The 24,589-nt window shown below is 44.2% G+C and overlaps 1 protein-coding gene across 1 annotated transcript in view; it reads left to right on the forward strand.

The window, feature by feature from the left end:
* Window positions 1-24,589, forward strand: part of ORC3 (origin recognition complex subunit 3) — a 212,760-nt gene that overhangs the window by 172,238 nt on the left and 15,933 nt on the right. The window contains exons 15-16 of the mRNA XM_086926601.1: window positions 9,998-10,098; window positions 16,765-16,862. Coding sequence (XP_086782727.1) covers window positions 9,998-10,098; window positions 16,765-16,862 — 199 coding nt within the window. The remainder of the gene's footprint in view (window positions 1-9,997; window positions 10,099-16,764; window positions 16,863-24,589) is intronic.

Below are 24,589 nucleotides of genomic sequence, written 5' to 3' on the forward strand. Positions count from 1 at the left end.
AGAATAGCAACTGCCAGGTGGAACCGCCCCCGTTTTACCAAACCTTATACACAAGCACTTAAAATGGATGTGTTCTTATGACATGAAGGTGTTTTCAGTGAAAACAGATCATTATCTTTACAATTGCAAGGCGCATAAGTGACTTTCTAGTCGTGTGTGCCTCAGAACTGTACACTATTTTCAGCTGCAAATGTAGTTTCCTGAATACATCCCTTCTTCATCTCAAAGATGTTATTTAAGTGGGACGCGTTAGCACCTTGTCTTTTTCCTCCCTTGTCACTTTTCCTTGGTGACGTGTTGCATATCATTGATGCGGTTCATATCTGGACAGATCCTGTAATTTGCCTTCTTCTGAGCATTTTTTTTCATATTCTGCACTGGATTCAAGTAAAGCTACATTAAAAACAACTGTTTCCAGATGTATTACCTCATTGCATCTCATTACTATTTGATATAGAAGACATTCCTTTCAAATACCAGTGTAAAATCCATTACAGACAGGGGGGTGTCTGTGGCATTCTGCTCGCATATTCTTGTCATATATTGATGAACCTCGTGTGCATTATGCTAGCATTACATTTTTGTATGACAAGGCTTTATTTTGGGCTAACCATATGTCCTTTCTGTTTCGATAAGTGGCGCATCTGCAGTGCTGAACCGGATTTTTGGCCCATTGCAGTTATATATATTTAGGATTGCCTCTACGTGTACTAGCGGTGGGCTAGGTTTGGCAACTACAAATGCAACCTTTTATCTCCCTTCACGGTATATAATGGTTTGTTCAACTACAGGGGCAGGAACAATAGCGAAGAAGGTGAAGAAATGTTTTCTTCAAGAGTTCATGCCTAGCTGTGTAGAGTTCTTGCTCCCCGGTACAGCTGTCAAACCCAGTATGATAAAAAGTGTCCACTTATATGTGATGTGCCACAAATCCACCATGGTAAGCTGTTAAGTAAAGGTGTTTCTACTACATTAAGATTGCCCTGAACAACAACACCTCAAAGGATCAAGGATCTTGATCTGGGAACAGAGCAATCCATTTGGGATTGCGGACAAGTGTGTATTGATGGGCCAGCAGACATTCAGCAATTTTCCCATTGAGATTTCCGTTGAATATGATGTGCTGCCTTATATGATCCTAGAGTTAGAGTCAGATGTTGAAGTAATAGAATGAGAGGAAGATTCATGAACTGTGTGAACAAAAGTGAGCAGTGCAGAGGCTGTAGAAACAGAATCCCCCAAGAAGCAGAAAGTAAACCATATTGTCCTTGTCCAGAAAGGCAGCCAATGACCCTGCCTAATACTTCAAGGAGCAGAGAGAATGAGGTCTTGTGGCTCTTGCAAATGGGCTAAGTTCTTTGAAATCCTAGGGGGATTTGTTGAATGACAATTACACTGCTGGCACCAGCAAAGGCTGGTGCCGTCATATTAAGAGTGCGAGATCCATTAGGTCAGAGAAAATTGCACCATGCGTAAGATTCCGTAAGTTCTCTAAGCCCCTAAACTGAATAATGAACACTAAGTTATATTGTGTTATAGAGTCTTGGAACCCCCAACATTCCCTCAAATCTGCCATCCCTATCTGCACTAATGATGTGGGTCTGTTGGAAGATTCTGACAGTGGTGAAGATAGATTAGAGAATGTCAGGAAAGTGTATATCCAAATCAGCATGTTGAGAACAAGAGCTGCCTCCTGACTCTGGACTTGTTTCCTCACTCTGGTTATCAGGATGAAGGGTGGGAACACTGAGCTCCGTGACCGATTCCTGTAAAAATGCATCTGTTGCTGACCCCCCCCCCCCCCCCAACCCTCCCCCCCCAAATCCAATCTCCAAATGAAGTACTTTAGGAGCCAATGGTCCATTCGGGATGCAATACATCAATCGAGCATGGGCCCACCTGAGTATGAGTTCCTAGAAAATATCTGTGTGTAGCCTCCACATGCTGTAGTCTTGGAGTTGTCTGGAGTGCCAATATGCTATATTGTTCTGTCAACCCAGTTTCTCTGGCCAGAAATACAAAAATCCCTTTGCTACTTCAGTCAAGGCTTTCAATGTTGTCCCCTCTAGCAGGTTATATAGTGCACCACTGAGATGATGTTCATCTTCAGAAGGATGAAGCACTTCCACTTTGTCTTTGTTCCAACACTTGATCGCAAAGGAACTCCGCAGAAGCTCCAGGTAGTTATCCAATCGTAGCTCTTTAGCTGACCTCTTTCCTCCAATAGGCGCAAATCTACAAGGCTTTCCCCCAGTCTGCTGGAGTCTGACTCTGACTGGATCTGGGGTTGATCAGAAGGTAGCTGTCCTATTCCATTTCACCATATGATCCTCCACTGGCAGATGAATGCCATCAGAGGGCAAAAGCAAAACATTAATCACACAGTAGCAGTACAAACGTGCCTTGTGCTACTGCGGACCTCTTTCTGTCAATGTATGCTAATAATCAACCATAAACAATAATAAAAAAACATAAAATTAAGACGAGTTCTTACCTCCTGCTGGAGAAGCAAAGAAAGAGGGAGAGAAGAATGTAATGGGGGATTACCTGGGACAATTTGAACTGAGGTTGGTTATCGTAGCTACGGTTGATGATATTTCTCATTGGTTGCTGTTAAAATAAAGAAAAGAGAAAAAGGATAATCCTTGCTTCTGGCCCGAAGCAGAATTATGACACGTTAGTGCCAGATATTGTTTGAGAATTTTGCACAGTGGTTTTCTCCACAGGTTATGGGTAAACCAGATTTTGCCAAGTTCAATAAGTTACAGGCATGAGTAATTTTTCAGAGGCCTTGCAATAGGTATGGTCAGTTTACTTGTGCTCCATTCGATCTATAGTAAGCCTTCACAAATTAAGTAATAAGTATGGTCAATCTCTACATTCTAAGTAAAGTATCTGAACCGGTTCACGAATAACCATCATCCAAGTGGCTATCAGTATGTCAATATTTACAGGTGCAGTTCTGTTGTGGGGCAGCAGAGCATGAAAATAAATATTTTGTACTACTCTTATACTACATTGGGGTGATGGACTTTTGGGTTGAACAAGCACACCCTCCAGGATTTTGCGACATCAGGATTTGCAAATGAAATTGGAAAATCAGTTTAGTAAAAAGCCTGCGCTTTTTACAAAAGTGCCTGCGAAATTTGGAAGAATGTGACCCTCCTTCTATTGGTCCAGTGGCCTCCTCCCCACTATGCCAATAGAAGGAAGGTCTCACAGAAGGCAAGCGAAGTGTTTGTTTATTTGCTCCTCACCTGCCTACTGATCATTCTTCATTCTTGGAGGGCCGCCTGCGACGAGAGGATGAGCCTGCAGCACCTTGGAGACAAGGGGTACACCAACAGGTAGGTTGTCTCTGTCCTGGCCTTCTGCACTAGTATATTCTTGGGCTCGTAGTCCTCGGGTCATGCGGTGGCCCCAGGGGTCTTTAATTTTCATCAAGTTGAGAACTTTCCACCCACAGGGCAAGCAGCGGACCCGAAACTTAATAAAAATAAATGCCTCCTAGGCCGCTGCGTGCCAGATGGGTGGCGAGCCTGAAATTTGATTTAAAAAAAATGCCCCACTTTGCCTTCTACCCACGGGACACCCAGGGGCATTAATTTTGATCACGTTTTGGACCAGCCGCGCATGGGGCAAACAGAGGGCACAGGGGGCATTCGTTTTTAACAAGTTTTGACAAAATAAAGGGGAACAAAAATGTGGCAAAAAGCACATCTTTGTGCCGCTAAATTTCCATATTTGTGCTGCAAAATATGCTAATCCATGCCGCAATATCCTGGGGGGTATGAACAAGGGTTTTGAAGCATATCCTGTTTTAACTGAGTATGTATAAACCATTATGAAACAGTTATTGATATTTAAGAGTTTTTTTCGTTGTAACAAAACTAATATACTTTGCAGTAGCATTTGCTTACCAACTGAGTAGCGCCAACCATCTCCCATTATTACCTCACACCATATTTAGTAAAAAAGTATTAGAGAAATTATGCAACGCAACCAGGAACCAATGCTCCATACTGCAGTGCTTGCCCCCATCATTAGACTAGTCCTAGGATGTGCCTTCCCACTTGAGATGATCAGCCTAGTTTGTGGCATCCAATCCATGGTCCCCATATATTTGGAGAAACCCCCACTGGTATAGATTACTCTTTGGGTAGCCATGCTTCAGTCTGTTTCTGTGGCACATGTCTACTGGGTGGAGTATTTAATGGCCCCATTTCTGCACAGTATCTCTGTGTCACAACCATTTACATGTCAACGTTTGATACATTGAAGTTATTTGTTCACAATGAGGTCCTTGCAAAATTGCCTTGACTGGGAGGTGAGTTAGGTCGCCTACCTTGCTGCAAAACATCTGTATTCCAGAACAGTACTGCGTCTAATGAAAGATACCCAATTACAAAAATACCATAAGGCATAGAGCTGATGCTATCCTCCCAAATCTGGATAACTGTACCATGATGTGTTCTATTCTGCGAAAAATCTTCAGTTGACAAGTTTAAAGGCACCCTGTATCACCACCTCCCTAAGGTAACTTTGGACCTCGTCCTAGTCTGAGTCCTGCAATAAACTGTTATCTTGTTTAATTTTTTTTGTTTTTTTTTTAACTTTATTTATCAAATTTTCAGCAAAAACAAAGGACAGCAGAACAGGCAGACGACTGCCAGTCTCTCATTGCGACATTAGTAAATCAGAATGTATAAATACATGCGATACACAGTAACTTTCATAGCTCATACATAACTTGTATACATTCAGTTACTAGTGGTGCACTCGAACACCCTGCAGAGGGTATATTCCATAAGCCATACATTTCCCTTGGGTGCCTCCACCTAGACCCACTCCCATAATTCCGCCGGCATCATCGCTTCTAGGCCCCCAGCAGTGTCCCCTGCTTCTTCCGCTGTGGCAGAGCACTCCTGTAAATATGCTCGTAACGGTTCCCAAATGTCCTGAGGGCGAGATGCGGGTGGCATCAGTTCTGTGTACACAGTCAGTGTTTCCTGACAATATATGAGGTCCCCCAGCCATTCCTTGAACTTGGGTGCTTTTCCTCTCTCCCACTTACAGGCCACCCTGCTTTTAGCTAGGAGTAAGCCTAGTGATATATATTTCCTTAAGGACGCCTTGAAATCTTTGGTGTATCCCAATAGTGTGGTGAGCGGGGTATTGGTCATGTGTATCCCTGTCATCTGACTGAGAACTCCAGTCACCTCAGACCAGTATGCAAGAACGAGACACATTCCCATGCCAAATGTAACAAGCATTGGCAAAGGCAATAGGTCTCGCCTTTGGGACCTTATAAGTGTTTAGCCATGCAACAGTTGATGTTGTTGCACCAAGGATATTATGCTGGATAACTAAACACTTATAAGATCCCAAAGGCGAGACCTATTGCCTATGCCAATGCTTGTTTATTTCTATGTTTAAGACTACCAACAGCTATCTTGGAGTCTTCATGAAAGACTGTAGTGGTTAACTGGAATTCAGAGTTGCTTGTGCCCAATGTTTGTCCTCCGTAAAATTAAAATGTCTTATTTCAATGCAGACAGCCCATACTCATCAGAGTACCTTGCTATTATAGTAAAACATGATTTTGACAAATAAAATATGCTAGACCCCAAGAAAAGGAAGCTTTGAAGCTGCTGTAGATGAACTTGATACTCGATGAGAACTTCAGAGTAGGGAACTGTAGTTTGAGGAAGGGGCTCCCTCAGACCAGCCTCTAGTTCATAGATGTACACCGTCTTGGCTCCTCCTTTCTAAATTCCTGTGTTAAACCCAGAAAGTGAAATATCCTTCTTTACCAAGACTGTCTTCGGCCTAGCCATTAGTCTGATCACTCCTTGCAGCTGCATGGCGCCATCATGGAAGCCATTGTGCATAGATGCCTAGAGCGACTACTTATCCACTTTAGGGAGTGGGCAGGACTTTGGAGGGAGTCGGGTGTTGTACCTTATGTTTTGTTGAGAGTTCAGCCTCCTTGAATATTCAGAACTGTGCTCCGTCTTATAATGTCATAATAATGATAATGAATTGTAACCGTTTTAATTATGTGATTTTAAAAAATGAACTTTTATGATTGTAAAATCTACAATCGAATAAAGATATTGAATTGAATGTCATAATGCAAGTGATCATTGAATGTAGAGTTGTGTGTTAACTAATTCAGTTAATGTGCTTGCAGCTGAGGGGCCCCTGCGTGTTCACCCGCAGTCAACGTGAAGCTCATATATAGTATTCAAACTTATTCTACTGACCTTTCTGGTTTCAATTACTACCTTGGAGACACTGTGCCCTCCACCACTGCCTACCCCTCCCAAAAAACAGAGGGTCACTGAGGCTGCAAACCATGTCCTGGTGTGTTTTCGCACCCCTTAAAGGACATCGGCTGCTGCTTACAGTTACAATTTCCAAAGACAAGATGGAAATCCACGCTTTGCTGTGGTTTCCTGCCGGTTTTACCTGCCGCCCTGTGTTTGCGGTTTCTCGCCAGGTGACTGTATGAAGGGGGCCAAGAACGTGAGCACACGGTGGCACCGTGTGAGTTGGTAGGTCTGTACTTTGTCAGCGTTTACTGTGAGCAAGAAGAATGCAGAAGTAAAACAGTGCCCCGCCATCTTCCCACGTATTTCCGAAGTGCGTCATTGTTGAGCCAAATGTTTCTCAGGATCTTTGTTGACACAGGTGCTTCTTTGAGCTTCAAATTAGATGAAGTGGGCTCCGATGTGACTTTATTTCTGAACTAATGTTTTTACATATTAGCATGGCAGCTGTAACTACAAAAAGTTTCACTGAGTGTTTGAAAAATAGCACGCGCTGTAGTGCTGGGGATTACAATGGAGCCTGCATGTTTTACTTCCTGTTTCTTTTTCCACTTAGGGCCGTAGTTCGATTGGGATGTGGCCAACCTTTGTCCCCAACAGCATTAGATTACCAAAGCACAATTAGAATTCGGGCAAAATATGACATTTACTTTAGCTACACATATGCTATTTTTTTCTCAGAACAATCTTCAATCATAAATAGCTCGTACTTGACCACAGCAGTGAAAAACTGGACGTATGTTTTGACGACTTTGAATTTTGGTTTGAATAGATATTCGTCTCTTCCTACTAGTCAAAGTGCTTGAAAATAAGTCCCACGGGATCAGGCAGTTGTTAGTATTTTAGCGTCACTCCAACCATGATTGAGCAGCTGATCCATTCCTTTTATTTTCAGTGTATTGTCGTATTTGTGAAGTCGGTACTGGGAATGAGACTACACGGTTACAGTACCACAAAGCAAAGAAAATAGACTTGTCGTGGGTGAGCTACTGCACCATAGAAAGTGAAACTTTCAGAGCTGTGCATTTTCCACTGTCAGGGGATCACATCAGCTACAGTACAGGGGGTATGTGCCTCCAGGGCTGGCACGGTTGTGGAACGATATTGGAGGTCTGCTGATGTCTGTGTGGAACAAGCGGGGCTGCCTGGATGAGTGCAGTGTTGCCAGGACCTCTGGGGAATAGGTTACCTATCCGCAGATAACTTTTTTCCATTCAGATCTTCCATTTAACACTTTCTCCGACCTTTGTATTCACTGCAAATGATTCTGTTTGTATTTATTAGATGTGAGTAGCACGTAGGATGGACATTCTAACCAATGAGCTCGTTGCTAAGTGTACTTTAAAAAATCTAAACATTAATAACATTTTCGAATTCACTTGGGAGAGGAGTTGCGGTCGACCTTGAATCTGGGGAACTGGGTTCGAGTCTTGGCAATGACACTGAACATCCTGTGATTCGGGGCAAATCACATAATCTCCCTGTACCTAACAAAAATGAATGTGTGTCCTCATGTAACGTAACTGATGCTATGTAAAGCGCTCTGATACCCAATTTGGGTCAAGTTCGCTTTATATAAAACTCAGCAAAAAAAATAAACGATCTGTTTGGATGGGAGTAGAAGTCAGACGGATACACTTACCTGCATGGTTAGTTCTTAGTTCGTTACTCACTTCTGTCCTCAGATGGTGAGTACCTTTCTCTCTAGCAGTCTGATTGAGATCTGTTTCTCTGAACTGCAAAGTCATGCATACCCACCACAGCATGGGTTTTGCCACATCTTCTGTGCCCAGTTTTATCATATATAGTTCAGCCTAAGGCACGCCTTAGTTTGTGAATAGTTGAGTTTCTGGTCCTGTTACTAGGCTCCTGGGTACCCGTCTACTTGGAGAAGGAGAGAGCAAAGGCAAGGCAAAGGCCTAGGAGTAACTATGGTTGCCCAGCATCACCAGCCTACCATCCAAACCAGTACTTCCCAAACGTTTTAGAACCATGACCCTAATTTCAGAACGACAAACTTTCATGACCCACCTATCTTTAATGGACATGAGGCGTGCAATTTTTTTAATGTAACTGAAGCATTATGTGGTAGCACAATGTCATTTACAAACAGCACATTTTCCATTGCATTGGCCACTAATTTTGCACAGACACAGCTTTTCTACTAGAACTATATTGCACGCTCATGATAATGTGTGGAAATCTGGTTTCAGTGAATATTTATCATTTGTGCATCACCAAGTGTCTTGATTTGTTTATATCCTATGAAAATCTTTGTTTCCTTCACACTTCACAATCCCAAAAAAACTGCTTCCTGTTTTGGTTTCCTAACTGCTGAATATGTATAGACATTTACATTTTGTAGTGTTAACCCCTTCCATGCTGGGGCGTTTCCGCCGCTGTGCGGTAAACAAAAGAACAGGGCGGGGCCGTGACGAACCCCAGCCGTCATCAGCACACGAGCGCAGCAGAGCGTGACGGCTGGGGTTCGTCACCAGCATGGAAGGGGTTAAAAAAAAGAATATCCATCACTTTCCTTTCACACTCACTGTACCCCAAAAAGATTGTCCCATAATTCACTTTACTTTTTTTCTCTTGCTGCAAAGTGAGAAGAATTTGTAAACACCAATCCCACGTTTAAAAAAATAAGCAGCAATTTTTCAGAAGACCTTGCTTGACATTTGACCTCGGTCTTTAAAGCACAGGAAATGTGACAAGATAAATACAGAATTTAAAGGCATATTCATTTATATAATGCTTAGACTTTTGCAACCAACCTAGAATCAGCTTGTGACCTACAGTTAAGGAAACACTGATTCAGATAATCTCCACGGCTTGTCCTAGGTCAATCCACCCAGAACAGAGGTCAAAAGCCCAATGGTCAATTTCAGCTCTGAACTAAGACAAGCTTGCTGGTTTGGATCCGTGCTCTGCTCATGCTTCTAGTACCTCCATATACTCATTCGTACCCTCCCTCTCAGTACCCTACATTTATTGTGTCAAACAACTCAACCTTATACTATCCCAGTTCACTAACTTGTGTTCCTAAACAACACATCTCTTTGTTAAAAAAAAACTTGCATTGTTCCCAGATGTAATCTTTCCCACCACTTATGTTTCTTGTCAACATAAACTTTCCAACAGCCCCAAAGTTTGTAGTGTATTTACATGATAGAAAAAATACATGCATTATTCTTGCTTTAATATAGGGTATTTCATCCCTGAAGATACTTTCATTGTTGATCCACTGTCGGTAAGGCTTTTACATGTGCATTGCTCTCTGTCTGCCAGTTTCTCTTCCTGGGTAAGTAAGTAGAATGTTTGTTTTATGAAGTTTATCTTTATTTAGGTAGTGACAGGAAACATTGGTCCACACACACCATCAAGTAACCATTTGTTGATATTTTTGACCTTCAGTACTTGCAGCCTGACACAAGGCTGACTTTTCTTAGAGGGAGGTATACAATAACCAGGCACCAATCATCCACAATGTAAATGATAATTTGGGGTGTAATGCTTGCTATGAGATGCTCATTTACAGTCCGATTCAACAATGTATTCAGTTATAAGTTTATTTCATTTCATAAAAACAAGAAACCCAGTTTCTCTCTGCTGTTTGACACTGGCTGTTGCTAAACCTTTCTGTACCATTTGTTGTCGAACAGGCGTAGAGTCTGGTCAAGTTGATCAACTCAGGAACGGGGAGGAAGAAGACATTTCACCTCAGAAGACGTTGCAGAAAACTGATCTGTATCATCTTCAGAAGGTAAGAATAATTTTCTTTTTGTTGACTATTTTCCACATCTCGCATCTTCTGTCTTCTTTCGGGATATTTAGAGGACATACTATGTGTGTAGCCTACCCTACCCCAGCATTTCTCAGAATATGACCTGTTGGTTTTGTAGCTTCCCAATTTCACACATCCCATTCTTTCTTAAGGCTATCTGTCAGTTCTGAAATTAGCACTGTTGATTCCAATTTGTTACAAAAAGCTATTGGGTTCTACTAATCCAGTGAATTCCCAGGCAGTCTTTGCTCTTGTGGCTTCTGAGAACCTCTATACTCCTCAAACTATTCCTTGAAGCTGATGTTTTGAATATTGATCTGGATTCCATTTAATGTCTCATGCACCACAGGTTACAGCTGTGGTTCTACTAACTCTCTGCTAAGGTGGGTCACAAGGTAGAGCTAATGGTTGTCTGATTAATTCATGCAAAACTGGAGCGCTTGGACTTAACTCCCCGTTTCCAATCAATCTATCGGCTAAGCACCCTTCAGTATCTTACTTTGGTTTACCTCAGAGTCTCAATCTAATTAGCCATCAGTAAGATGTGGCAGTATCGGTCGGATTGCTATCTCTGCAAAATGTATGTATTGTTTTACTTCTCTGTCCTCATCATTTCTGTTAATAACACATGGAAAGTGTCAATGTTGTTCCTTTACATTCACTACCAGAGTAGCTTAACTTACGCCAACATCGTGGACTGTTTAGGGTAATTGATGATTCATTATCTTTTAGGATACAGTTCTCCCATCTTTCCGAAACGCAAAAAACCTATTTGAGTGCTCTGCATTTTGCAATGTCGGTAAATCAAATCAGAAAAGAGTCTATGGCTTTAAGGACTTGCACGATTGTGGGAGGCGGAAAGATAGAGGCTCTGCTAGATTTGCAGTTCTAATATTGTGCCACTTGACGGTCTCTGGATTCGTGGTACAATTCTTTTGACTGTTCTTAGCCTGTCATTAGGTAGCACTTTTTAAATCTAATTGTCTTTCCCTCAGTCCATACTATTATTCCTCATCTATGAACATGTAAGAGTAATGTATGAATACACAACCTGTCAGCAGACTAATATTGCCAGGCACACCCATGTTGCTCATCTATTTCTCTTGACAATGAGACTTTAATAACAAAATAGAAAAGAGTGAAATATGGTATAGCATCTATTTAATGCATTACAAATTGAGTACTCTGGTGCATCAATAAAACTAGAAATTACTTAACAATGCCTCGAGATTTTGCTTTTCCAAATCAGAAACAGAATGCAGAGCTACACAAATAGTGACCCTTATGCATGTAAATATTCTTTTAACTCATTCCTTCAAATATGGAGTCCCTGAGTGGTCAGCGCTTCAAAACCGGTGACATGCTGCTCAAACTAAGCAAAATAATATCTCCAAATTGTTTCTGCCTTCCATCAGGAAGTGGACTCTTTGCTGTGCCGTGTAGTCCAAGAACAGTTGGAGTCTTCATCTTCATAAAGTATGTGGATTTGATGCCTGAGGAAACAACAATCTTAGTTCCTGCAGATGGAGAAAGTTAGACAGTCATGCTGCTTTCACCAAAGGATTTTGAAAACTAGCCTCTTCTGTCCAAGATTTTAATCACTTGTCTGAGCTGTGACCATCCTGGTGGGATCTGGATTTTATTATGCTAGGGAATCATCTGGAACTGCCAGGAAAGAAAATTTGAAATCTACAGATCACAACAAATTAGGCTGATTGTACTTCTGTCAAGGAGAGAGCATTTCTCTCTGACATTGTAAAACCTGCTTTGCATTCCCTTAGCACGAAGAACAGAATTTAAATTACTTTATATTATACATCCCACAAGAAGCTACAAGCATTCCTGAAGGACTATTTGACTTGGTGCATCACTGGCCGCTAGTAGATGTGTGGCGAGCTATGTACCCCAAGCTCAGGGGACTACTCTTTCTTCTCCCACCTTCACCTACCCGATCGATTGGACAGTATAGTGGGCTTGGTCGACCGCCTCAACTCTGTCCTGCCCATGTTCCACCTGGCAAAGACTTTTTCAGATCATAACCCACTGCAGGTTGATAAACAATGGTGGAAAGTACCCAATTCAGTCCCGACATGGTGACTACAGTCCCTTTTGCTGGAAGACTCTGCTTTTAAATCCACCATCCAGGAAGTGATTACTGATTACTTTGCAACCCGGACACGGCCTCCACCCCCTAGTGGAATGAAAAGCCTTTAAAGTTGTAGCATTGTGGTATGCCTCAAACCGGTCACGTAGGCCCGCCAACTCCAAGCATCTCAACTTTGAGATATTGAGAATTCCCTGGAGGCACTGGAGGTGAGGGCATGCGCTTGACTACACCTTTAGAGAAGATTTGGTGAGGGATAGGGACAGCCACGCAACATTGATGGAACACCTATGCTGTTTAGACCCGACAGTGCATGTTACTCAGACCCATGCGGAGGTCTATAGACCGGGGAGACTATTAGCTGGGCACGTCCCACCACATCACACATGGGCTCCCATCCATATTATTAGGCACCAGGGAAGCACAACAAGGACTGCACAAGGGAAATTATCCTTGCTTTTCATTCCTAATATGCCATGTTAAACGGATGGGCAGCCTTGACTTTTGACTCTCAGTACTCATTCCTGGGGGACATTACTCTGCCCCAAGAGCAAGCTAGACAGAAGGCTTCCCTTTAAGGAGCATGGCAGTAAACAGACTATTTGTCCCCTCCTAATAGGCTGCTCCCCCAGGAGTGACTGCCTACTGCTTTAATTTTATGCAACTTACCAGTCCTGTCTGGCTCAAGATTCCTTCAGCTCTTTCATAAGACCAAGAAACTATCGACGGTCCCGTCTTCACTGCGATGAGGCCCTGGTTGTGCCTATACCAAAGCCCTGCCGAAACTCTACCTCTCTTCTCATCTACAGATTGCAAAATCCTAGCTGACTAATCATACTAATCTGGACCGTAATGGATGTATCCCGTTCTGGAACACCTTTCTAAACATTAAACGTCTCTACTCCGTCACAGCGGAGGCCCCCTTGGAGGTGATTAAACTCTGTGTTGGGCCGGGCCCTTTTTGCAGGGTTATTACCAAACCTTTTGCCTTCTTCCTCCTATTTATTTTGACCTGTTCTTGTTGGTTTTTAGGACTCTGGGCACTTTACCACTGCTAACTAGTGCTAAAGTGCATATGCTCTCTGTCTAATTTGTAATGGTAATTGGTTTATCAGTGATTGGCATATTTGATTTACTAGTTAGTCCCTAATAAAGTGCACCAGGTGTGACCAGGGCTTGTATGTCAAATGCTACTAGTGGGCCTGCAGTGCTGATTGTGCCTCCCACACAGATAGCCCTGCATACATGACTCAGAAATGCCACTGCAGTGTCTGTGTGTGCAGTTTTTAACTGCCATGGCAACCTGGCAAGTGCACTCATTTGCCAGGCCCAGACCTCCCCTTTTACTACATGTAAGTCCCAAAGCAGCTCCATGGCAGGGTGCAGTGTATTTAAATGGTAGGACATGTACTGGTGTGTTTTACATGTCCTAATAGTAAAATACCGCTAATTTTGTTTTTCACTATTGCAAGGGCTACCTCCCCACAGAGTAACATGAGGATTGCCTTGAAATATCTTTTAAGTGTAATTTGTCCTTGGGAGCAAATAGAGATTTTGAGTTTGGGTTGACTGAATTCACAGTTTAAAAATACATCTTTTGGTGGACCTGAAGTGTGTTTTAGGTATCAAAGAAACTGAGTACTTGGGCCAGCAGTGGGCCAAGAGCACTTTCAGTTTGCTCTGCTTCCCTTTGAGCTTACCAGCACCCCTCATGTGTTCTCCAAGGTGATGGCTGTGGTGGCAGCACATCTACGGAGGTCAGGTGTTCCAGTCTTTCCCCTGCCTCGATGATTGGCACTTGAAGGCGAGCTCACCCCAGGCAGTTGTCTCCCACCTCCAGACCATGGCTAACCTCCTGCATTCTCTGGGGTACACTATCAATGTGCTGAAGTCCCACCTGATTTCCTCTCAGATGCTACCTTTTATCTGAGCTGTTATTTACATGTTTATGTGGGATCTGCAGTGGGACCTTAAGTAAAACCCAACTATCCTGTCACTTTAACCTTTGTTTTTTCAGTGAAAATAAATATATATATGTATGTGTGTGTGTATCGCTCTTTTTCTCTGCATGTGCATGCGTGTGCGTGTGTGTCTGCGTGCACGTGCACATGCTTTTGGTCAGATTAGCTTTTTCCTCATTTTCAACCACAGCATAGTTCAGTGTGAGCCGGGGGCATTTTTATTATGCACATCCTCCTAGAAAGCAGTATCCTTCAATATCAGGGCGGCTGTCCGTTCTACGTTGGTTTGGAATTGCCAGGGGGTTTATTTGCCTTTTATACACATTTTGTAACTTATTTTAAAATTATGCAGTGTTTTTCGATATCTAAATTTCAAAGCACTTTATCAGTATACTTTGTTTTTATTATGTGTATTTTTAGCATGTAATATATGTAATTGGCAACTCTGGCTTTGCATGGGATATCCTTATGTTATTTCACCTGTCCTTTACTGATGCATTAGTACATCAATCAATCAATCAATCAAAACATTTTTAGAGCGCGCTACTCACCCGTGAGGGTCTCAAGGCGCTGGAGGGAGGGGGGGAGGGGGGGGGGGGGTGCTGCTGCTCGAATAGCCAGGTCTTGAGGTGCCTCCTGAAGGTGAGATGTTCCTGGGTCAGTCGTAGGTAAGCGGGGAGGGAGTTCCATGTCTTGGCGGCCAGGTAGGAGAACGATCTTCCTCCGGTTGTGGTTCTGCGGATCCGTGGGACGATGGCGAGGGCGAGGCTGGCGGAGCGGAGCCGGCGGGTGGGAGTGTAGAACGTGAGGCGGTTGTTGAGGTATTCGGGGCCCATGTCGTGGAGAGCTTTGTGTGCGTGGGTGAGGAGCCTGAATGTGATCCTCTTGTTGACGGGCAGCCAGTGCAGGACTCTCAGGTGGGCGGATATGTGGCTATGGCGAGGGATGTCGAGGATGAGTCGCGCGGAGGCGTTCTGTATGCGTTGCAGACGTTTCGGAAGTTTGGAGGTGGTTCCTGCGTATAGGGCGTTTCCGTAGTCCAGTCTGCTAGTAACGAGGGCCTGGGTGACCGTCTTTCTGGTTTCGGTTGGGATCCACCGGAATATCTTTCGGAGCATGCGCAGGGTGTTGAAGCATGATAAACTAGACGGCGTTGACTTGCTTGGTCATCGTGAGGGTGGAGTCCAGGATGAATCCCAGGTTGCGTGCGTGGTCCTAGGGTGTTGCTGCGGAGCCCAGTGCTGAGGGCCACCAGGAGTCGTCCCTGGCGGAAGGGGATTGTCCGAGGATGAGGACCTCCGTCTTGTCTGAGTTCAGCTTCAGACGGCTGAGCTTCATCCATTCGGCGACTTCTTTCATTCCTTCTTGTAGGTTGGTTTTGGCGGTGGCTGGGTCTTTGGTGAGGGAGAGTATCAGCTGGGTGTCGTCGGCGTAGGAGATGATGTTGATGTTGTGTTGGCGTGCGATGGCGGCGAGGGGGCTCATGTAGATAATGAAGAGCGTTGGGCTGAGCGAGGATCCTTAGGGTACGCCACAGATGATTTTGGTGGTTTCTGAGTGGAAGGGAGGGAGGCGGACTCTCTGGGTTCTGTCAGAGAGGAACGAGGTGATCCAGTTCAGGGCCTTTCCTTGGATCCCAGTGTTGAAGAGGCGTGTTATTAGGGTGTGATGGCATACGGTGTCGAAGGCTGCCGAGAGGTCCAGGAGGATGAGGGTGGTTGTTTCTCCTTTGTCCATCAGGGTCCTGAAGTCGTCGGTGGCTGCGATGAGGGCGGTCTCGGTGCTGTGGTTGGCTCGAAAACCGGACTGGGAAGGGTCGAGCGAGTTGTTTGTCTCGAGAAAAGCAGTCCGCTGTTTATTGACAGTCTTCTCGATGACCTTGGCTGGAGAGCAAAGAAGAGAGATGGGGCGGAAGTTCTTGAGGTCTTTGGGGTCTGCTGTGGGTTTCTTCAGAAGGGCCTTGATTTCTGCGTGCTTCCAGCTCTGGGGGAAGGTGGCTGACGCGAACGAGATGTTTATGACGTTCCGGAGATGGGGTGCGATGATGGTGTCAGCTTTTTTGAAGATATGATGGGGGCATGGGACCGAGGGGGAGCCGGAGTGGATGGAGTTCATGACGTTGGTGGTTTCTTCAGTGCTGATGGGGGTCCAGGCGCTGAGGGTGGTGGTGGGGGTCGTTGGTTCGGTGACCGGAGGCAGAGTCTGGGGTCCGAAGCTGTCGTGTATATCTGCGATCTTTCGGTGGAGAGGGAGTTGCAGAGTTCTTGCGATGGTGTGATGTCGTTGTTGCTGGCGCTGGGTTTGGAGAGTTCTTTGACGATTGTTGTCTAGTCGCTCTTTGAATGATGTCCTTTTGGTGGTGCACTCAGTCATCATTTCAACTGTTGATTCATTCTCACATTCATTCAGCCGCATATACACACACACACACTGTCTCATCAATCAGTGAGAAAACACTTAAACATATAACCAAGTTCTTTTGGCTTTGCTAATGGTTGTTTTTTGTTTGCATCTTGACGTTCTTTAGAAAGCAAGGAGATTATTCTGAAAAGCTGTATCTTGTGTTTTTTACTTTTACAGACATTGTTGGAGTTGAAAGATTCGAGGAGGTCACGGAAGCTTAGCCGGTTTGAAGCCCTACGGCATGAAGTAGTGGACTTTGTAGACAGTTTAGTGAGGTACGATGTTTGCAATCGACAATTGACTTCTTAAATGGCACCTGCATGACATATATTTTTTTTATACATCATTTCAAAATCGTAATCAGTAGTAAAATGAAGATGTGAAGAAATTATGCAAACATGCTGGTACAAGCTGGGCAAGGTAAACATGATCCTTTTATGTGAAACATAGGGAATAATGCAAAGAAGAAACTTCATTAAATTTGAATGTAATGCATGGGTGTTTAATATGACACGTGTCTTCATTATATTTTTGGCAAAGTTTTAAAGTGTGGGTTAGCTGATGGGCCTTTGCAAGGATTTTTTTGTACAAATTGAATTATCAAGGTAGCCTACAGTAAATAAGATTCTATCTTTAATCATAATATTTTAGAGAATGAATGCACTCATATGCACCAACAAGATATTTTCAGGTCGTGTTGTCAAGTCATTTTGTGTAAGCTGTTAAAAATACTCTCAAAGGCCGGGTGTGTCAAAGTCATCAGATAAATCGAGGTCCCACTCAAAAAGGAAGCACAAGAAGGCTAAACTGCACTCAACACTGTCCTTCCACTCTTTGTTAAAAGAGAAGTCGCAGGTAGTCAAGGTGCCAATCGTTCTTGCTCCCAATCCCAGCTTGAAGAGCTAATTCTGCAATTGATCTCATTGCGCTCTGAGTGCCTCAGACTGTCAGCGACTCCGTAGCAAATCAATGCCTTTAAGGAGGTGATGCTGTGTATTTTTGGCACTCTTCTGGATCAGTCCAGTGCGCCTCCCCACCTCTAGGATCTGCAGGGTCCTCACTTTGGATCACCGCCGGCAGATCTATCCTCTGCGTCATCTGAGCCCCTCAAACTCACCTTGGGTTTTGAAAAGCCTCTGGTGTGGATTTTCATTCCAGCTTCAAGATCGTGCAGGGTCATCTTTCATTGATGCTGCGTCTGACATTGCCGGAGGGGATCCGGTGCCAAATCTAATGTCTGATCCCAACCGAATTAATCTCGACCCCATCTGGGTTTGAGATCTAAATCCTCGTTCACACCTGGTTCTTAGGCAACCAGATTCTGACAATATACATCCACTATCACGGAGCTATCCTCCCTGGGTACATTGATCTGAATCGAAATAAAAGAAACAAAGTTTTCCTCTGGCCAATGGCAATAGGGATGATGGTGATAATTTACTCCAGTATTATGATGATGACAGTTTATATATTGTCCTACATTGGGCCAATGGGCTTGATTTTTCCTCAGATACAGGATTGTTGTCTCCCATTGGGCTCCCAACAGAAGAGTGATTCTTTACTGAAGTAATTTGATGTGCTGCAGAGGTCCTAGATGTACAAATGTCTTCTGTGGAGGTTAAAATGAATTTTCCCATGTAAGCCCTGCAGCTTGGGCCTGCTTCCTGAGCTCCTACTTCCATTCAATGAAGCCCTAACTGATACTCTGGGCACCTGGTCTAAGCCTTGCTCTTGCCCACTAGCAGACAGCGGCGGGCTAGATGCCACAAACCAGCTCCAGGCAACCCTGATTTCTGATGCATCATCCGCTCCAGAGAATCAAGGGGACCAAACTTCCAACTGCATGGTGAACCCCAATTCCTTCCCTACAACGCAGACCTTCCCTACAACGCAGACCTTCCCAAACAAAGGGTTAAAAAAGATTAGGACATTTGGAAAGAAGTGTTCTCCTCTGGCAGCTTGGCCTTGAAGTTGGTGAATACAATTTGCTTACAAGGCTGATAACACATGCCCTCCGAGACATAGCCAGCGATATCTCCTGAAAGAATTTAGGGCCTCATTGGCTCAAACCTTTCTGGATGGTCAGGTTGTGACCAAATGCATAATTTGTGCTGGCTTGGATATGACAGATTGTTTAAGCAAGCAGGACACAGTACAGAAACTGCTATGACCCACATAATTGACGACGCACTTCAAATGCTAGACCAAAACGACACCCACCTCCTCATCCTCCTTGATCTCTCTTCAGCATTCGACACCGTTAAACATGAGAACTTACTAGAACTACTAAACGCCAGAATGGGTTTATCTGGAACGTTTCTCAAGTGGTTCACTTCCTTTCTTCACAACAGGTCGCAGAAATTCAAGAGCAACAACCTGATGTCCTCGCCAATACCCGTAACGCTAGGCGTCCCCCAAGGATCCTCTCTATCCCCAACTCTGTTCAACCTAGTCATGGAACAGCTCACCACCTTGCTACAAGCATCCAATGTACACTTTCACATGTACGCCGATGACACCCAACTTTATCTCAAATTACAGTCCCCCAAAGACATCTTGCTCCTGAACTCAACGATCAGATGCACCCAATCCTGGCTTGCTGATAATCATCTCAAACTCAATGCCCTGAAAACAGAGCTCCTTCTGATCTCACCTCCAGCGAAGATCTCCACCACTCAAATTTGGCTTAAACACCTAACAGCACTCAATGTTCAACCCACCATCGTGGACTCAGCGAAATCCTTGGGCATAACACTCGACACCAATCTCAGCATGCAGGAACACATCAACAAAGCAACTAAGGGAGCAAATTACCAAATCAACACCCTTAGGAAACTTAAACCCTTCCTTCCAGCCAAAGACTTCCAAACCGCAGTACAAGCACTAGTCATCCCTCGAATTGAATACGGCAGCATCGCCCTCTGCGGACTCCCACTAACTACAACCGCTCCCCTGAGAGCTTCTCTAAACGCTGCAGCGAGACTCATCACTGGGTCAAAAAAGCACTCCCATATTACCCCTGACTTGAAATCCCTGAACTGGCTGCCTTTTGAAGCCAGAATACATCTGAAAATCGCCTGCATGACACACAAGGCTGTACACCTAAACTCACCCGGATACCTCGCTCAGAAACTGACAATATCTGGCGGAGTTAGAAACACTAGAGGCACAAACAATCTTCTGCTGAAACCTTCAAGATTCCGGAAGGAAAAAACATATAAGCGCTCGTTCTCAGGAATGGCGCCTAGGATCTGGAACTCACTCCCGCCCGAAACCAGGCTTATCTCTTCCACTACACTCTTTAAAAATGAAGTAAAAGCTATCCTCATGGCTAAATACACTTGAGCTTTTATCTCAAACACTGTTAATACTCTGCATCGATTTGTACTACATGTTTGACCCCTTTGATTATTTGTATTAGCTGTCTTATTACTCACATGATTGGCTTTGTAGCCACCTAGTTGTACTGTTTGACCTATTGATTTATCTGTCTGACTATACTCCCTCATGTACTACTCTTTGTAAAGCGCTCTACTATCTGCGAAGATCTTGTCCGCGCTATATAAAACTTTCAAAATAAATAAAATAAAAATAAGTAGGCACTAGTGTGGTGCTCCATCTCCATGTATGCGTGTGCGGTCCACAGCTTTTTCTACAGATGTCCATGCCTTTGATGGATCCTACTTATTTGATGATAAAGCTGATTTTGCCTTAGAATGCTTCAAGGAAATTCAGGCCACGGTGCATTCCTTGGGCTTTTCGACTCCTGCTGCACTGTTTTATTATCAGCTTGGGCCCATCCAAGGCTGCTTCAGAGGTTTGGCAAATAGGTAACACAAGAACCTCCTGTTCCCACTGAAGTCACCCCAGTCGTTTTTAAGGTGGGAATCAGGTGGCAGCGCGTATATCAACAAGTGCATTAATCTTACCAGTTCTCCACCCCTGCTGCACCAGTCTCTAAGCTTTTTTTATTTTACCTTTAGCGGCACACAACCCCAGACGGCAGTGTCCTGTTGTTCAAAAGGGCCTTCAGGAAGTAGCTGGACTCAAGAAAAAGCAGTGAGTTGTTACTCCCACTATTTCCTCCTGCTGAATAAGGACGGAGGCCATCATCCTATTTTAGATAAATTCAAAACGCTCACACTGGCCAGGTTATGTCTGCCCTTGATCCTGATGACTGAAAGCTCGCCTTGGACCTGCAGGACGCTTTTGTTCACTTTCATGTGCTCTTACTACTGTCCCTCAGACGTTTCCTGAGGTTCAAGGTTGGCCAAGAGAGTATGGACTCTTGGCTTATTTCTTTCTTTTCCTTCCTTCTCTTTTGCCATGTTTTAATTTCCCTTTTGACCCCTACCTTTTTTTCCCTTCGTTGTCTTGCACGTAATTATGAACCTACGTGTCCTTGCTATTATCCTTCCTTGTCCCTCAAGGGTCTCTATTTTGAAGGATCTCAGCTTACCAAGTGGCCAATGTTTTAGCTTATTTTGAACCATTTACTATGGTGATGCATTATTGTTTCGCGATTGACATCTTACGTTCCTCGTTTCCGCCCCCTTTTGTAATGTTCTGTTTTTATCCTTTAATAAAGAATAGCGAAACAAAAATAAAGGTTGGCCAAGAGCATTTTTGCTTTGCAGCAATTAGGATTGCGCTCTTGTTGGATTGGGAGTGGCACCCAAAGTGCTACCCTCATAGTGGTGGAGCCTAACGACTTCACCAGGAGTTAACCGCTTAACCGCGGTGAAAGAGTGGGCGGGGTGCATTGGCCAACGGACGTGCGCAGCACTACCGAGGTAGTGCTCGCGACGGACTTTGGCCTACGCGTGCATCGAAGGGGTTAAGCAGCATGAGCGCGTGGTGGCTACATACCGTATAGTGATCAGTAGTAGTGAACAGGACATTTTTACCCTGTTTAACTGGAGTGAGGCCTACAAGCTCACTCACCTTCTTAAAAGTTCTGTTGTTGTGCCCTTAACTCATCAGATAAGTTGTGAAGTGCTGCATAGCACAGGAGTAGTGACTCCACGTTAGTTCTATGTGTGCCTAGGAAGGGAACAGTACAAAGATTGAGCAGTACTGAGCAGTGAATTTGTGGTTAGTACTTGTACTGGGTGTATGTATGCTGAGAGAGATACATTACGTGAGCGCTGTAGTGCTGTGCAATGCATGTATGGATAAACCACGTGCTCAGTGTATGTGTGTGCTTGAATTACAATGCATGAAGGTTGAAGAGTGGTACAGTGCACACAGTGAGTATTTGTGCTGGCAGTGCATGTGTGTTGAAAAGATTCACCCGCACTAAAGAAAGAAAAGCATCAGAGCAGTGCACGCAGACTGAGTGTGTGTGCTGAATGCATGTGTACATGTGAGGGTATTAGTGCTGAAAAGAAAGTGTGCTGTGAATGAGCACCATGTGAGAGTGCCTGCAGTGGTACATTGTATGGAGGATCCTGGGTTTCATTTTGGGACACCCAGGCCTGCCAGGAAAACATGAGGTTATCCCCCCCACCCCCACCCCCCCCCCCCCCCCCCCCACCCCCCAGAATGATTTGTGTATTGCTGCATTCTTGTGAGTTGGTTGGGTACACACTGGAGGGGAAGGAAGACACTCCCTTTCATTTCAAAAGACTGATCTTTGATTCAATGATAGTCACAAGGAAGGGGTTCTGGACACATCTGGAAATGGGGCTGGTAAAAGAATCATAAAGAGTAGGGCTGGGAGTCTAAGATTAAACTTTTGATGCACATATCACTGTGGTTGAACTGCAGGTTTGAACTCTGGTCACTCACATGAATTATGTTGCGGAAAATCCGCTTCGGAGTCGTGCCTACTGTGATGGACCTCTTTCATGAAGTAAGATGAAAAGGAGAAATGCCCACTTAAAAAAAAATAAAAGAACCCTAAAAGGAAACTTCAGAGACCCAGACCCTAAATCATAATTGAACTATAAGAGGGAGAGCTTAAGTCTCAAAAATGTATAATCTTTCAAGCAGCCAATAGGCTGTGTGAGAAGGGGAAGCTCTGCACAGCTTCTGTCTGTGACCAGGACTAGGGGAGCAAGGCCTGCTAGTCCCGCTGCTAGGAGACTGGACATCACCGAGGCAAACCAAGGCGCCTGCCCTGGAGCAGGTGCCTACTTGCCAAGACCACTATGCCCAATGAGGAAGAGGAGACTTGAGGAGCAAGGTCCAGTGGGGAGCCCTACCATGAGGACTTCCTGTGTGAAGATTCGACTGAGCATCGATTGGGCCATTGGCTGTGTGCAAGATTGTTCCGGCGACCCCGTATGCCAAGAGAGGGCTGCCTAAGACTGAGCCGTGTGTTGAGCTCTGTGCCGGTCTTGCTATGCCTGTACCACTGTGCTGTGGTGACCCTTAATGCCAAAGGGGCTACCGGTAAAGTTACTTCTTTAAGGAGGGCCAAGACTTGTGACTGTCTGGGCTGGCGCTCATGTGCCGGGAGAGCCTGTGCCCGTATAACCCCATACCAGAGCAACCCCGTATGTCCGCAAAGTATTAGACCTGCACTTTGAGGAGAACTGCCCACTACTCACCATAGACACTTTTTACTAGGTTCCTAAAAGAGTGAAAGGAGAACTCTCGAGTATCGCCTAATAGTTTGCATTCCCTTATGCAACCATCAGTAAATAGTGAATAAATTTGAACTTGTTACACAAAGGAGGGTGGGAGAGGGATTCCTTTGACAACTAGTAGAGCGCCGACCTTAAGGGGGATTATTGTGTTGCATTTGAATGCCGCATTTCTTTGCATGTGTGGAGTTCTAAATAAAATAGGACTTTTTCTTATAAAAGCAAATATTTGGCTGGACATTGATTTATTGTTCATACTGTTTGCACTCTGAGTTATGAATCAAGTTCACTGACCTGTGTCTACATCCTCCCATGAGAGCCTTGGCTGCTCAACCACAGCTACAACTGAGAGTCAAGTGCAGAAAGGGTACTTGTTCCAGTTGAACAGGATCAATAGTACGGGATCAATAGTAGGTTGAGGCCCTGGACATCAGGAGTAACAGGCTTCAACCACCATTGTTGGGCCCAGTATCCCCTGCATGCCCCATAGCCCTCTGAAAGGGGTTCTGACTGCCTGGTAATGTCTCATTTGATATTCTTTTTTTCTTCCATTTTTTTATTTAAAGGTGGTGATTAGTAACAATAGTGGGAATTTGATGCGAATTAAAGTTCATAAGGGAGCAGTGTTTTGCCATTTCCATTGGCTATTAAAGTGAACATTCTGCCTAATGTTGAGAAGCATCCACAGATTTCTTAGAGTGCTTTCCCTGCTAGAAATTTGCATAGCTGCTCATGGAAATCATCCCATGCCTTTGTTGAGAGTCCATATTTAGGTTCTGATAACAGTACCCATTCTAGATTTTATTTTGTACTGTTTTGAAATGCAAGGTATAGAAGCGAAGAGAGTAAATCACCCTTATATTTCAGCACAGGTGACCTAGCTGGACTAGAGGTAATTCGGGGCCTTGTGTACTAATTATTCATTATAGGATGCACAGATAGCGCAATTTAGCAGTGAAAGAATAGCAGAGGTATGTCATGTAGGTAACTGGATTTGGTCTTCAACAACTTGCTGCAAAACATGTGCCCTTTATCTTCACAAAATACTTGATACCTACCTGTTGAACCGGTCCCCTTCTGCAGGATCAGCCCAAAATATATTGCCTTCTCTCCTCCTGTTTTGCTGAATTTGTTTTTGTTGGCTCTAGGACTCTACACTTTAACACTGCTAACCAGTCTAACGTGCTTGTCCTCTCCCCTTTAAGCATGGTAAAATTGGCTCACAGCCAGTTGACCCATTTAATTTACTTATAATTCACTAGTAAAGTGGTAGTATTGGTACCCAGGCCTGTAAATTAAATGATGCTAATGGGCCTGCAGCATGTATTCTGTCACCCACTTAAGTAACCCTTTAAAACCAGTCTCAGGCCTGCCATTGCAGCCTGTGTGTGCAGTTTTAAACTGCTATTTCG

Source organism: Lissotriton vulgaris, chromosome 6 (genome assembly GCF_964263255.1).
Source record: "Lissotriton vulgaris chromosome 6, aLisVul1.2, whole genome shotgun sequence".
NCBI lineage: Eukaryota > Metazoa > Chordata > Amphibia > Caudata > Salamandridae > Lissotriton > Lissotriton vulgaris.